The sequence below is a fragment of the Balearica regulorum genome, chromosome 7 (genome assembly GCF_011004875.1).
Source record: "Balearica regulorum gibbericeps isolate bBalReg1 chromosome 7, bBalReg1.pri, whole genome shotgun sequence".
NCBI lineage: Eukaryota > Metazoa > Chordata > Aves > Gruiformes > Gruidae > Balearica > Balearica regulorum.
Window position 1 is genome coordinate 17,695,732 of NC_046190.1, and position 14,869 is coordinate 17,710,600.

Below are 14,869 nucleotides of genomic sequence, written 5' to 3' on the forward strand. Positions count from 1 at the left end.
AACTTTTAACCAGTCAACTTTGTCATGATATTTTGCAGACATTCTCTTCTCTGTCCCCTTGTTCAAAACACCTTTCTGAGGGAAGTGAAATGGCAGCTTCCTGAAGCCTATTCTGGTTGTACTCGCTTTGCTTATGAAATTGTCATGTTAGGGATGTTAGAGTTGCTTTTATTGTCAACTTATGGATCTATTGTCAGTGATTTTTGTCTAAACCTGTTGGCACTGTCTATGTTCACAACCTCATGTAGCGCAGGTTCCAGAAATTTGCTGCTTAAAAAAACCCAAACAAAATAAAAAACCAACAACAAAACCCCTTATATCTGCTTTGAGGTGATCTCATATGTTTCATTCAGTGCCTCCTGGTTCTGTTGCTATAGAATTTGACAAGCAAGTTCTGGATTTGCCTTATCCATTTGCCTTTATGATTTTTGTGAACTGTCATATTTGCTCTCCTCCAACAACTTCTCTCCAGATTGAAGAGTTGCAGTCTCTTCAGTTTTTCCTTACAAGGCAGCTGCTTTGTCTTTTAAATAACTTTATTTGTCCTTCTCTGTGCTTTACCTTATTCCATGAGATGTACAGAACTGTACACAGTGTACCTACATCACTAGAGTACTGATATTTACACATAGTGGTAAAACTATGCACTTTGTCAAGTTTTCAGTGTCTTTCCTGATGATGCCTGTACTTGGTGGTTTTGGTTGTGTCTGCCCAATAAGCTGGTGAATTCAGAAAACTGTCAAAGATCTTTATTGAATGTTAACTGCCAGTTCCAAATTCAGTGTCGTGTAGGCATGATTTAGGTTATTAATTTTGGATTCCTTAATGCTGTTATGACTCTTGGTTACCCAGAGGAGCTTAGTGTCATCTGCATGTTTGAGAAGTGTGTAGCAAAATCTCCTTCCCATTGCTAAAGATTTGGTTTCAACACTGATCCCTGAAGGACTCCAAAACTAACTTTTATCTCCTTAAACACCTGTCCGTCTGTAAAAGGATGTTTTCCCCAATTCTGTGGTAACTTAGTTACTTCAATTTTTTTTATATAAAATCTTGCCAAAAGCTTTTTAATATATTATGTTGACTCGATCCCCTCTATCCACTTGTTGGAGCTCTTCAAGGACACTCATAATCAGGTCAATGAGAGGGTTTGGTTTTTAGTTGTGGGTTTTTTTTTTTCCCAGGAACCATTCTGACTCTTTCCCAGTAAATTGTATTTATCCATGTACTTAATTTTATTGATAGACTACTATCTTACCAAGGATAGAAGTTAATTTCACAAGGCTGGTTCCAAGAATTACTTACCATACTCCTTTAAGACTGACAGGTTGCCCAGTTTCCAAGTTCAGCAGCTCTTTTGGATGCATTGTCTAGTTCTTCCATATCTGCCTATCAGATACGAAACTTGAAAGGTAATTATGTGTGTTTGAGAAACAGGTACCATTTAATAGGGCTAACTGGCTATGCAGACATTTGTTTCTTTTATTTCAATTAAATTGTTTGATGTAGTAGTCAAATACATGTGTTTTACAGTGGTCTGGCTGTAGGTTCTTAGGCTTGCTATAAATTGCTTCTCTTTTTGTATTTGTGTAATGAAATGTTGACTTCAGATCTGAAGAAATGTAGATGGTGGTTATTTTGTACAGTGTCTTGTGCACTTAGACTCATTCTACTGTAAGTGAACAAGCTTTCATAAATAAGTGTGGGATGAAACACACCAAACTAAATGCTTATTTCTTGTAGGCAACAATTGTATTTATACTGCTCGTTGTAATTTAGGATGTGAGAGTGCTGGATTATGTAGGAATAGCCAATCTTTTTGGATACTAAGCTGCACGTGACTAGAAGCCACAAAACACACTGATCTGTGAGTGTTGAGGGGAGGGAATACTTTGGAAGTGAATTAATAACCAGGAAATTGAGATACAGATGAGATTTGTTCCTCACAAGGTACCAGTATCGAACTGCACTGTACCCGCAGCTGGATTTGAGAAGAGCTGATAACTAGTCTTCAGCAGCCCTTGGGAGCTGACTTTCTCCCATACCTGTTAAGACTACTCTCTAGCTTCCATAGCAGGGATGCTTGGCCATTGGTAATATGATACAGTGTTGGCATGATACTTGTATGAACTATTTGTGAGCCATATGCAGTTCGAACTGCAAGTTGGCCATATGTGTCCAGAGAAGACCTAGTGGTATGTAAGTGTCCAAGATCTTAAAAAGCTAAATTTATCAAGGGAAAAATGTGAAAAAAATTTTATACTGAATTAAGTGTTATGTGAGCTTTTTCAGTCTGTCTTTGTGAAATGGAGCCTTTACACTTTGTGAATCAAAATGCTGTGTGTCTGATGATTCCTTTGGAGGAAAGAAATTACTACTTCTTTCTCTCACCTAATCTTCTGCCAGAACTTTGAGCAAAAATTTCATCACATTGTCCTTAATATTATTTTCAATGTTCTGTCTAGAACCAGGCTCAGAAAGTCCTATGGAAGATTCACCTTCAACAGATCGGTTGCGTTTTGACAGATTTGATATATGTCGGTTGTTAAAACATGGTGCATCTCTTCTTGGATCTGCTGGTGCAGAATTTGAAGTCCAAGATGATACATCAGGTATATCTTTGTATTTTACTTGCAGATAAGAAAACTTACTCATTTGAAAAAATTTGTTGTGGCAGTATTATGAGTTTAGTCATTCATGATTTCTCAGAATGCTAGGAAATAATGGAAGGAAAATATTCCCCAACGTAACTGGTTTGTATTATCTTACTCAAGCTAAATGACTTTTCTTAGGGGGTGCATTTTGTTTGGGTTTTTTCTCTCTTATCAGAATTAGTATGTGTATGGGGGGGAAGAGGAGAGCGGAAACCTGAAAGAGGGAGTGGAAAAAGCAATATTAAAGACTTCTGTAGAATTTCTGTAGACTTTAAGAGGTGCAGGAACTATCACCACTTTTTCTTCATTAAAACGGTGTTCTCAAATATAGTAGTAGGATGTGGCTTATTTAAAAGCGTGAAATCTTTCAAATACAGAACAATTGCCTGAAGGATACTGTGATAAAACTGTTAAAGTTGGAAGGTCAAATATCAGTGCCTGCGTGATGTCTTTTGTTTCATGTGACTTGTCTGATACCTTTCTGCAACTTTTTAGCTGAGTTGGTCTGTATTAGTGTAATGACATTGAATTATTTTAATCTAAGACTTTTTTTTTTGCTATTACTGTACTCTAATTGCAGTCTGTCTTCCAGTTTCTGCACCAAATGAAATGATGCTATAGATAAGAATCTGCTCTGACTGCATAGCCCTCATTCATTCGTTCCCCACGTGTGATGTGTTCTGTGTGGTGTACACAGAAGATCACTAGCTCAGCAAGGAACAGAACCTATGGCTCCTGACACTTAGGCACTATCCTGTCTGTTAAGCTTTGCTCCTATTTTATTGCTTGCCATCTTTTATGCTAGGTTAATAAAGTGGTGTACAAGCTTCATGCAATTAAAAAAAAAGCTTATTAGATATAATTAACTACTAATTACTACTCAACCTGGTGTAAATTCTACCAATATTGGTCACCTATTTACAAGTTTACGTGCAGATATTTGACCAAAAAACCCCCAGTCTCCTGGCTCGTTTCCGTACTGCACATGTAAAGAGAGTGAAGTCTGACAGCCCTACGAGCTACAAGTTTCACTTTACTTGGAAGGTCTAGCCTACTCAGGCACTAAAATCTTTTTTAGGTAAATGTGGGTGCTCCCAAAATCTAAATTTTCAGTAATTAAAGTGTTGAAGCCTCACAACATTCTTGAGGTAGCTTCTCTAACTTCCTAAATGAGCCTTGCTTGACACATGAAGCTTGAAGATGAGATTAACAGACTCCAGCACCCTAGGAAAATCATGCTTATGCTGCAGTGTACATTGCCATCAGGAGTTAGTTTGGGCAGAAGGAAAGGAGACACCTGGGTCTAGTGCATTTTAACAAGGAAGAATGTTTCTGAAGAAAACAGGTTTGGATTCAACCTAGCTTAATACAGGATATTGGATTGACTATCATTTGAGGGGTTTCATTGGTGGTTGTTATTTTTTAGGTCTGTGTTTCCCAACAGAAGATAGTTTAAGAGGAAAAGAAACCTTTGGGGGGAAAAAACACACCAAAAAATCAACCAAAAACCCATCAAAAATACAGACTGCCAAAATCAACAGATCCCACAAGGATGCATGTGCTCAATAAAAAAAAGCGCTAGTTTTTTAATTGGTTGCTGGATTTATTTTTAGTGTGTTAATTTTGCTGCTTTCAAAGTTTACTTTCCTAAAAATTCAGGGAAAACAGGTGTTTTTACTTCTGTAGACCAAGTGTCATTTAATGAATTTCATGGGAGCTATTTTCTGCTTAATAATTGATGACAATTTAAGTACTAGTATAGCTTCAGCAGAAAAGGTCTTCCTGGGAATCAGTGTAATCTGGTTTAAAAGATTGTATCAATGTATTAGGCAAGTGCAATTTAATTCTGTAACTTTTGGCTTTCTTATTTCATTGAACAAGTCTTCAATAACAGATCTGTTTGGAAATCTGACACATCTTCCCCTTTTTAAAAACTTTTTTTAAGGTGAAATTGATCCTAAAGAGAGGATAGCACGACAGAGGAAACTGTTACAAAAGAAACTTGGCTTAGATATGGGTGCTGCAATTGGGATGAATACTGAAGATCTGTTCAATGATGAAGATCTGGACTATTTGCCTTCTTCAGTTTCACTAGTAAACAAACAACCTGTAGGTAAAACCTTGGGCTATTTGACTGCAAGGAATAATACAGTGGGTTTGCTTTATTTCATAGAATTATTTAGGTTAGAAAAGACCTTTAAGATTGAGTCCAGCCATAAACCTAACACTACCAAGTCAATCAAATTTGTGCTTCTGCGGTTATAATCTTTGTTTTAAATATGATGATCAACATCTAATATGGTATGCTTTGCCTTCCTGAATTCTTATGCCCCATAGTTGCATGTTAGTGTTATTTCATGTCAAACTGCTGCTCTGAGTTTGAAATGATGGAGGGTCGGGGAAGTTGAGAGCAATGTGAGTTTGAGGATTTTTCAGGACCTTCATTGTAAGAAGAATTGACAATGAATGACTTCTCTTTCAGACTCTTCAGGCTGCTGAGTTAATTGACTCAGAATTTCGAGCTGGTATGAGCAGTAGACAAAAGAATAAAGCCAAAAGAATGGCTAAGCTATTTGCGAAGCAAAGATCCAGAGATGCAGTGGAAGCTAATGAGAAGAGGTATAATAGTGAACTGGTTTGCTTTTATTTCAGTTAAACTGAGATTATGATTTATCTGTTGGAAAAATTCCTATAGTCTTTGCAGCTTAATCTTTTACATGCTAATTGTGCTGATGATAAAACACTTGCATGCTGTATCTATTCCCAGTAGAGCTTTGTTTAAGGACCTGTCTTCAGAGGGATCCTGAAATAATGGGATGTTCAGTTAAAATTTGTGGCTTGTCCCTGTTATTAACTATGGCTTGAGGATAGCGCATGAAAATGTGAGACTTAAATTGTTAGTTATTGTTTATTTTCTTAAGATAAACTTTCTGATGCATCCTGTGTTCCTCACTAATTTATAGTGACTTACTGTACCTACTGTGTTTATAAAAAGCAGTAAAGAAAACTATCTTTCCTTGATTTTTATTTAAGAATTTCTGTATTTCTTGGAAAAGACTGAGAAGGATTGCCAATTTGGGACAGCATTCTGCTGTTTCCTCACTGATTTGATTTTTTTTTTACATGTGAACTTATCTATTTTGCATATTTCAGTGTTAAACCTCTTTGGTTTGTATTCTTGCCACACTTTATTGTATCTGAGACTTCAGTTGTAAAGTAATTACTTCCCCTAAAGCATACTTTCAGTTTATAAATTTATACTTGTTCCTTCTCAGCAATGATAGCACTGATGGAGAACCGGAAGAAAAGAGAAGAAAAGTTGCAAATGTTGTCATCAACCAGCCTGCCACAGATTCAAAAACACTGATTGAAAATGCTCCAGAAGAGGTATGATGTATTGTTCTGCTGTTAGCAGGCACGATCATTCAGTTTTTTAGCAGAGTAACGTAAAATAAAACTCCTTTATGCTTCCCAATTCTTTACTCTGTTTCTCTTAATGGTAAAGTGACTAAAGAATGCTGTTGCCAGCTTATTTTCATATGTAATGAAGCAAATAGGCTTCAAACTGTGCATAGCATTGAGGCAGAAAACATGTTTAATCCATGGGTAGCAGTTTGTGACTGAAATGAACCTGACTAGGTGGATTACAGGTATCAGACCTGGGTATTAAACTGTAAAACTGTGCTAAATACTTAGATGATACGATTACACTGAGCCATAAATAATTTGATCTAAATGTTCATGTACACTTTACTTAATCTTCACCTTACTTTAATTAGGCTTAATTTAGAATTTCTATCTTTAGTAGCTGAAGATTTCAACAGTTACCTTAGTCTCAGAAAAACTTGCATTTGTTTCAATAGAATGAAAAGCTGAAAAATTGTAAGAAATGCTATACCAGAATACAGATGGCACACAGAAGTTTGTGAAGAGAGTTTATCTTGATTAGATAAACTCTCTCTATTCTAAAAAAAGATTTTTCCAAGTGTAGCTTAAGTAATTTGCAAAACAATGATAAGAAAATGAATTTGAGAGATTGATGATAACTAGGGGCTGAGTAGCTGCTGGTTGCTAGCCTTTCAAATGCTTTGTTTGTTATGATGGTGTGAACTTACTAATGTTAGTGTCATAATTTCCTTTTCACAGCCATGTCAGTTTCCTTGTAGGAAATTTTGGGATAGTGGATGTGCTTCTGGTTTTCAAAAATCTGGAATCTGTTTTGAAAAGGGTGATGTTTATTACTGGGTTAATTGACCCAATTTGATTATGTAGTGTAATCTCCCTGTTATGTTCTTTAAAGGCTAAGATCATAAATTGAAAGAATTGCTGGGGAGAGTAAGAAACTTTGCTTAATTTTCTGCCTTAGCATGGTTCCTAAAGGGAGGCTGAAGTTCAGAACATCAAAATTAATTACCATAGAGAAGAGGTGACAGTACTAACAGACAAACTTCATAAGCTTTTCAAAAGATCTGATGCCAATCAGCAAGGTTTCTGAAGTGTGGAAGAAGGTTGTTTGTTTATTTCAATTCTGTCCAGAAACAAAGAAAAATACTTAAGCTTTTGTAGGTGTCTGTTATCTTCACATATCTAAGTGGTGTACAATATAAGAAGTGTTCGTCTGATCCCTTTCTCTTTATCTCATAGTGGTTTTTTTTTATTAATTTAGGCAAATGAATGGCCCCTGGAAAGCTTTTGTGAAGAGGTGTGCAATGATCTCTTTAACCCTTCTTGGGAGGTAAGACATACGTGCAGTATCTAAGGTGTAACAATAAATCAAAGAAAAGGCTTCAGTAGAAGGACAAAAATTGTGTGCGTAGGATTTAAGAGCATTTTGCTAGATAGCAAAAACTACATCAATCGTAAATACAGATTACATAGCTCAGACAAGTGTGTTTTAAGACTCATTTAAAGGGGAAATGAAAACAGATGTATAATGCATACTTAAGTGGAGAGTGGGAAAGATATGAAAAGCAGTGATTATAAGTGAGAACCCTGGAAGTATTGAAATTCAAGCAAAATAAAAGCATGTGAATATATAGTCAAAAAGATTAAGTAATTAAAACAGGCTTGGATTTATCAACAGTTTGAGGAATATTGTGCGAGTCTGTTGCTGCTAACTGTGGCATGTTTGTCTAATGCTAAGCTAGCAGAAAAGGCGGAGGGAATCGATCCTTTGGTAACAGGGTAGGCTACAAATCATTAGTTGTTCTCTTCATTGATGAAAAGGAACTTTTAACTTTTTTTAGAATGATAGTAAATACCAGCTACAAAAACTATATATTTGGCTGCCTAGACAACTTATTTTCAAGATTCAAAACCTGTTTTGCTCACTCTTCTGTTCACTCCTTATACTATTTTCCACCAACTTTGATATCTGTTCCAAGCAAAAAGATGAAGTAGCTGACAAAGGTGTCTCTTCCTTGAGCAGAAGATGGAAATAATTGTTGTCAACTAACTTGAGGTTTTTAATAAAAAAGTTGATCTTTTGAAAGATTAAATGTTACACAAACTACAACATACTTTGAAACTGTGCTACAGATACACCTGTGATAGAAAGTTGGCTCTGCCCATACTGACCTCAAACTTGGAAACACAGATATAGATCATATGCAGTCAGCACAATTATTTTGGGCCCAGAAAAAGGGTAATTATATTTGTGGCACGTCACTGCATCTGAGCTAATAAGCCTCACCTTGTTTGAAAGCAGGCTTGTTGGAGTTGAAGCCAAAGTCCTCATCTTCTGGAATGCATGTGTTCTCATAACTTTCTTAGTACATTTGATAGAGGGCACAGACATCTTAATTTAGGAAGTAGATCAATACAGAATTATTATTATGGTATGTTCTGGATGAAAAACAGGTTAAACTACCTCAAAATACGTGTTTATAAAATGGCCCTCTGGCATATTCTTGCAATATCTAGAGGCAGCCTGGATGACTGGTTCAGACTGCTTGCCTAGCTTAGAGGCAGCTGAAGTTAGGCAAGATGAATCCTACTACTGGTATTTCCTTCTGTGCATTTGTCTGTCTTGCTGTTGTTTTGTGTTTGCAGAAACTAAGAAGTTAACTAGCAAAGTCTTCCTCTTTTGGCTTGTAAAAACTAGCTTATAAGCAATCTCAGACCAAGTAAACAAATGATTGGTGTATTATGAACAATTAGGACTTTAAGATGAGGTGCTATGGTTTTTATTGGCTTGCTTATAGCTTTTACCAACAGCCACTGAGCTGCACGTATGGGGATGTGTATGGTTGTGCTTCATCTAAGATATTTGATTAAGGGAGGACCTACCAATTACTCAGTTCTAGTTGTTGCTATCATGAAATGAAATACACTAAGTTTCTGCTAGCAGCAAGCATGTACCTCAAGAGGCCTAAAAAAAGAGTAAGTTCTGGTCTAACCTGTGTGAAGGCCTCTCAATGAAAATACGGTTCAAGGCTTTGCTTTTGTAACTTTCTCTGTATCTGTTGAGTGGGCTTTTTTTGATGAGCCAATTACTAGTCCCGTTACATATCAAAAATACCAGAAACAGGTGTGTCTGTAGCACATCTTTCTACTGGTCTTCTGTCATTTCCAGAATTCTTCCTAGTATGTTCAACTGTTCATGTTTGGTGGGAAACATACAAAGTGGCTATACTTGCTTTCCCATATCACTTGTTCACTTATTTTTTTAATATTTAGCCAAGCAAGGCAGGTTTGTAAGCTATACAAAATAGCAATTGTCAGAAATTCTTTTGCAGACCGCAGCATCCTCCGTGAGGATCCAAACTGTTTAAGAGATATAAAGAGTTCTAGAGCAATATAAATATAATAAGAGAAATAAGTGTTTAACAAATATAAGAATAACACTTTTCTTTAGCTTATAAACTTATTAAAACAAGTAATATCTTCTAGTGGCTCTTTCTCTGAAAACTAGTGTCTTAGAACATAGTGAGATAAAAACTAAAAGAAAACTATCTTTAGCTGTATTACTGCAAATAAGATAACATATTCTGTGTTAGAAGCAATTCTTAATTGCTTTTGTCCATAAACTGGCAAATACTTAGGAAAAAGTGGGTTGGTTTTGCACAGATTAGTATTTAAGTAAATGACTTGATCTAATAAAATACTACCCTTTCCTACAAGTTTTAAGTACCACTAACTCTGCAGCACTTGAAATGTCTGTATTAAGAATAAAGAAGATTGTTTCAGTTACCCAGTGTGGCTTTTATCTTCTGTTCCTAAATATTTTAAAATTGACTTCTTATTTCACTTTTCTAGGTTCGACATGGTGCAGGTACTGGACTGAGAGAGATACTTAAAGCTCATGGTAAAAGTGGTGGTAAAATGGGAGATAGCACTTTAGAAGAGGTAAGTTTCCAGTCATGGAGACTTAAGAAGTCTGTTTTCTAAACTTCATTTAAAATACTTAAGCTTTGCAGGCAGTGGGTGATCTGGGGGAGTATAAACCACGAGATTTGTCTACCGAAAGTAATCTGGATCAAATCATCGTATGCACTGATGAAATATTTATATTCTTTTAAAAAGGCCTGTGCAAAAAAAAATACTACTGTATAAGCAGCCATTAATATGTAGACTGTGTGTAAAGCTAATAAATACTAGCTTCTGTACTAGAAAATACTATTTTGGGGTCATGGTATGGGTGCACTGAAGCAGAATTGACAAGTTGATTATGTAACTCTAGTGAAGTGTCTCAGTCCATCTCATTCTATTCACTTAAATAGTAAGGGGACTGTATTGATCTGCTTGCTTTGCTGTTATGAGAAAAAAGTAGTTAGTCTATTTAAAAGGAAAACACTTTTTAGAAATATCCTGACAGTAATAACTTGTTTACTAATAGTGATCTCAGCCATACTGAGTTCCCTGCTGTAAAAGCAGCTGGGAATGCTTGTGGTTTAGAGAGGGTTGAAGAATGAGGATATACGTTTGTCAAATGGAAATCAAGCTACTTCAGCATACTTGGTATATAGGCAAAGCAAAAGCTGCTGTTGCTTCTTGCTTCCATGTGGAATAGTATTTGTTCCACGGAGATTGTAGGGTAATAATAACACATGCTGCAATGATAAGATACTTCAGTTTCTTAACTATTTATGGAACGAGTGTGTGTACTTCAGGCTCGCTTCAAAGACTGCTGTGTATGCTATATGCAGGCTATAATTCTTTGACATCTATGGGAACATGAAATCCATAATGTGATGAAAGTTTTGTTCATTAAAATGATAGTTTTCAAGGGAAGTGGTGATCTTGTAGGCAAACGGTGGAGATGAGGAAGATGATGCCTGAGCAGTTGCTTTTATGGGGCTTCTGCTCTGAGATTGAGTTACATGGCAATTGGGTTTCTAACAGAGGCCAGAGCTTCAAGACAAGCTTGGTCTAAATTGTTTCGTTAAATCTGGAAGAGAGATGGCTGAAGAGCGAGTTCCTTTCACTGAGTCTCCCACAGTGGAGTAGTATTGCTTCATTGTTTGTGTTTATTTGTAAGTATTCTTCAAACATGTATTGATTGATTTGCCTAGGATGTGTTGACATCAGTCAGTATAGATTATCTGAATGACCTTACCTTTGTCTGCTGTGTAGGGATAGAATTATCTGCCTACCTTACAAGGTGCTGTTTAGCCTTTTGATAAAGATACTATGTGGGTTAAAAAAAATAAACCGAAAACCAACAAATAATAATGTTTAATAAGCCAGGTGAGCTGAATTATTCTGAATTAGTGCTATTTTGCTTTGACTGTCTGTGCAAGATGACTATATTCAGTCAATTTAAACATGTTGTAATATCTTTTATATGAATTTTAGCTAAAGCAAGCATATCAGAAATATTTTATGAATAAATACAATCAAGGTGTTCAATTCTTCTCTTTTTACAGATGATTCAGCAGCATCAGGAGTGGCTTGAAGATTTGGTTATTAGACTACTTTGTGTATTTGCGTTAGACAGATTTGGAGACTTTGTTTCAGATGAAGTAAGTTGGCCCTGAGTGAACAGGTAGATCAGCAGCTTCTCCAGGAGATAATACTGCAGCACATCAACTACACTTTGTGCAGTGCTACTGCATGTGCCTGTTGTAACTGCTCACAGATGCTCATTACAAAGTAACAGATACTTGTATAGCAGTTTTGGTCATGTGACTCATATTATTTTCTTTTTAAGTCAAACTTCATACAGAAATACCTGTTTTATCATTTACTTTACCCTAGGTGGTAGCACCAGTACGTGAGACTTGTGCTCAGACTTTGGGAGTAGTACTGAAACATATGAATGAGACTGGAGTTCATAAAACTGTGGATGTTCTCCTGAAGCTGCTTACACAGGAACAGTGGGAAGTGAGACACGGTGGTCTCCTTGGAATAAAGTATGCTTTGGCAGTACGTCAGGTAATAATCCTCGTGACAAATTGCAGAGAGCTTTGGAAAAAAAGCTCTCAGAGTTGAGGATGCGGCTGAACAGTAGATAGGTATGATAACGCAAGCTTGCTTGCACTGCAGCCTCGTGTGGGTTATAAGATGTATGACTGTATTTTTATATCCAGGCTGCAGAAATCTGCAACTATATAACAAAGTTGTATTGTTGTAACTCGAATAAGTTACTTAGACAAAACATGATAGAGACTGTGCTTGCCTGGTGATACTTTCATATGCCAGGTTAAGAGAGCTGAGTGGTACAAGAGGTTTAGTCTATTGGTGATATTATTTTGCAAACACTGAGCTCTGTTTACACCAAAGCTGAGCTCAGTTACAGTTCATCCAAATGTATAACCTAGGTTTTACTTCATGAATGGTAACTTAACAATATTTAGATTACAGTCTTGGACCTGTAACTTCTGCTTTATGTAAGAAACAGGTTTATTCACACAGAGTACTGCTTAGTTGTTTGGGGCATTATATGCTTTTCAGGTTAAAAAAACTTTTGATCTTTTTGGCAGGACATGATCAACACTTTATTGCCTAAAGTGTTGCCTGCAATAATTGAAGGTCTCCAAGATCTGGATGATGATGTCCGAGCTGTTGCTGCAGCATCTTTAGTACCAGTAGTGGAAAGCCTGGTCCAACTTCAGTCTCAGAAGGTGACTGAATTGTTTTCCATCAATTCTGATTGAAAAGTTCACTTTTGGTCTGAGTGAAGAAAATAATGCTTAGAGGCAAGACTTGGATTTTTCCTATTTTTTATGATAACCTCTTGGGCTTATTTGTGTAGGTACCTTTTATTCTTAACACATTGTGGGATGCACTTCTGGAGTTGGATGACTTGACGGCTTCCACAAACAGTATCATGATCCTTCTTTCCTCCCTTCTGACTTATCCTCAGGTTCGCAAATGCAGGTAACTTTTTAATTAGTATTGCTTCAGTATTGCAGGTTGGACTGTCCGGTTGTTTTCAAATTGGAATAATCAAAGTTGCTTTCAAATCATGTGCCAAGGAGATGCTTTATTTAAATCAGTATTTTAATTTTACTTTTGCTTTTCCTTAAAGTGAAGGTTAAGACAGTGCTTCTATTTTAATTACATTAGTAAAAGGCAACAAAATAATATAAAGGTACTAGACATGTTTATGTGTGAGTCTTACACACACACTCATCTTGGGTATTTTAATAAAGGCGATCAGCCCCACTCACATGGTGGTCCTGCCCACAGACTTCTTGTTTGTCTGCTCCTTGTTGACAAACTCCAAATGAGAGCAAACTATGTACATTAAAACACGTGCACGTACCTGTAGAACTTTACTATTGGAACAATTCTAAAGAAAGCTACAAACTTGAAAATTCACATCAATAGTACAACCAGTAAGTCCGACTGGTTGAAGACAATGCCTAGTTCCTCTCTGTTTGGGACTCTGTCAAATCAAAGGAATTGTATGTTAATATGTGAACATTTTTCATAATACACACGGTAAACTTGCAGTGTCTGCACTTAAGGTAGATGCTATACACATCTTATCTTTCTCATCCTATATGATTTGTAACTGCTGAAGCTGGTTTTTGCCCAAATCTAAAATTAAGAATGAAATTTTGTCACTAATACTGTCTTTAATTCAGCAAGTACTATTTGCATCAGTTGATGTGCAGGCTCATGCACAAGAGATCCAACCTTGTTTTAATTATTTCTAAACTCATAAATGCCTAATAATAAGTTCAAAACAAAACCACAAAACCCCCTCTTTTCTAAATAGTTGAACAAAGCCCAAAGTATAATCTGGGAAACAACATGGTAAAAATACATGCTTGAATGGGCTAGTGTTTTATATTAGTAAGGAAAAAACCAGTATTTTCCTGAAAAACGATACTGACTCAAACCATTTTAAATGTTTAAACTGTGGTAACTTGATCCTTCACTTAAAATCACAAAGCACATGCAATAATACTTTTATTTTTAAAAAGCCTTTTTTTGGATAAAACTAAATGAGGATTAACAAAATTAACTGAACTCTGTATTCTTCTCCCCTGTCACTGCCTCTGCATCTCCCCTTCATGTACTAGTATTCAGCAGTCACTCACAGTTTTGGTCCCACGTGTGTGGCCGTTCTTGCATCATACTATATCTTCTGTGCGAAAAGCAGCACTGGAAACTTTATTCACACTGCTGTCTACCCAAGACCAGGTAAGAAATAGAGTTGTTAGTCGTTTACTGTGATACATACTGGAATCTGCTTGATCATACGATATCCTTGTTTCAGAGCTCTTCGACATGGCTGACTCCAATTCTGCAAGACATGTTGAGGCATATATTTCAATTTTGTATCTTGGAAAGCAACCAAGAAATTCTGGATCTTATTCACAAGGTATTTGCATGACTTAAGACCTGGATATATAGTGTTTGTGTATTCTGCTCTTCCATATCCTCTGCAGTTTTGTGCAGATAAAGAATAGTGTGTTCATGTTAACTATTTTGTAGATAGTGATGTGTTGCTTTACTACAGAGTGAAGAATAGGATGGTTCCTACAGTTTACCAGCACATATATGATCTTACATAGACCATATACAATTTTATCATTATTTCCACTATGGTTCTTTCCCAAGGTATGGCTGGAACTGTTAAACAAGGCATCTGTACAGTATGTGGTTGCAGCTGCTTGTCCGTGGATGGGAGCCTGGCTCTGCTTAATGATGCAGCCTTCTCACATGCCCATTGACTTAAACATGTTGCTCGAAGTAAAAACCAGATCAAAAGTAAGTGAAACGTTACCTCACTAACTCTTTTCTGGGGAAAGCAGGAAACTGAT

At 36.4% G+C, this 14,869-nt stretch overlaps 1 protein-coding gene across 1 annotated transcript in view; it reads left to right on the forward strand.

The window, feature by feature from the left end:
- Positions 1–14,869, forward strand: part of BTAF1 (B-TFIID TATA-box binding protein associated factor 1) — a 46,786-nt gene that overhangs the window by 11,880 nt on the left and 20,037 nt on the right. The window contains 13 exon segments of the mRNA XM_075758209.1: positions 2,463–2,609; positions 4,597–4,760; positions 5,134–5,270; positions 5,927–6,038; positions 7,318–7,386; positions 9,909–9,998; positions 11,519–11,614; positions 11,850–12,026; positions 12,575–12,715; positions 12,847–12,971; positions 14,126–14,246; positions 14,323–14,427; positions 14,667–14,816. Coding sequence (XP_075614324.1) covers positions 2,463–2,609; positions 4,597–4,760; positions 5,134–5,270; positions 5,927–6,038; positions 7,318–7,386; positions 9,909–9,998; positions 11,519–11,614; positions 11,850–12,026; positions 12,575–12,715; positions 12,847–12,971; positions 14,126–14,246; positions 14,323–14,427; positions 14,667–14,816 — 1,634 coding nt within the window.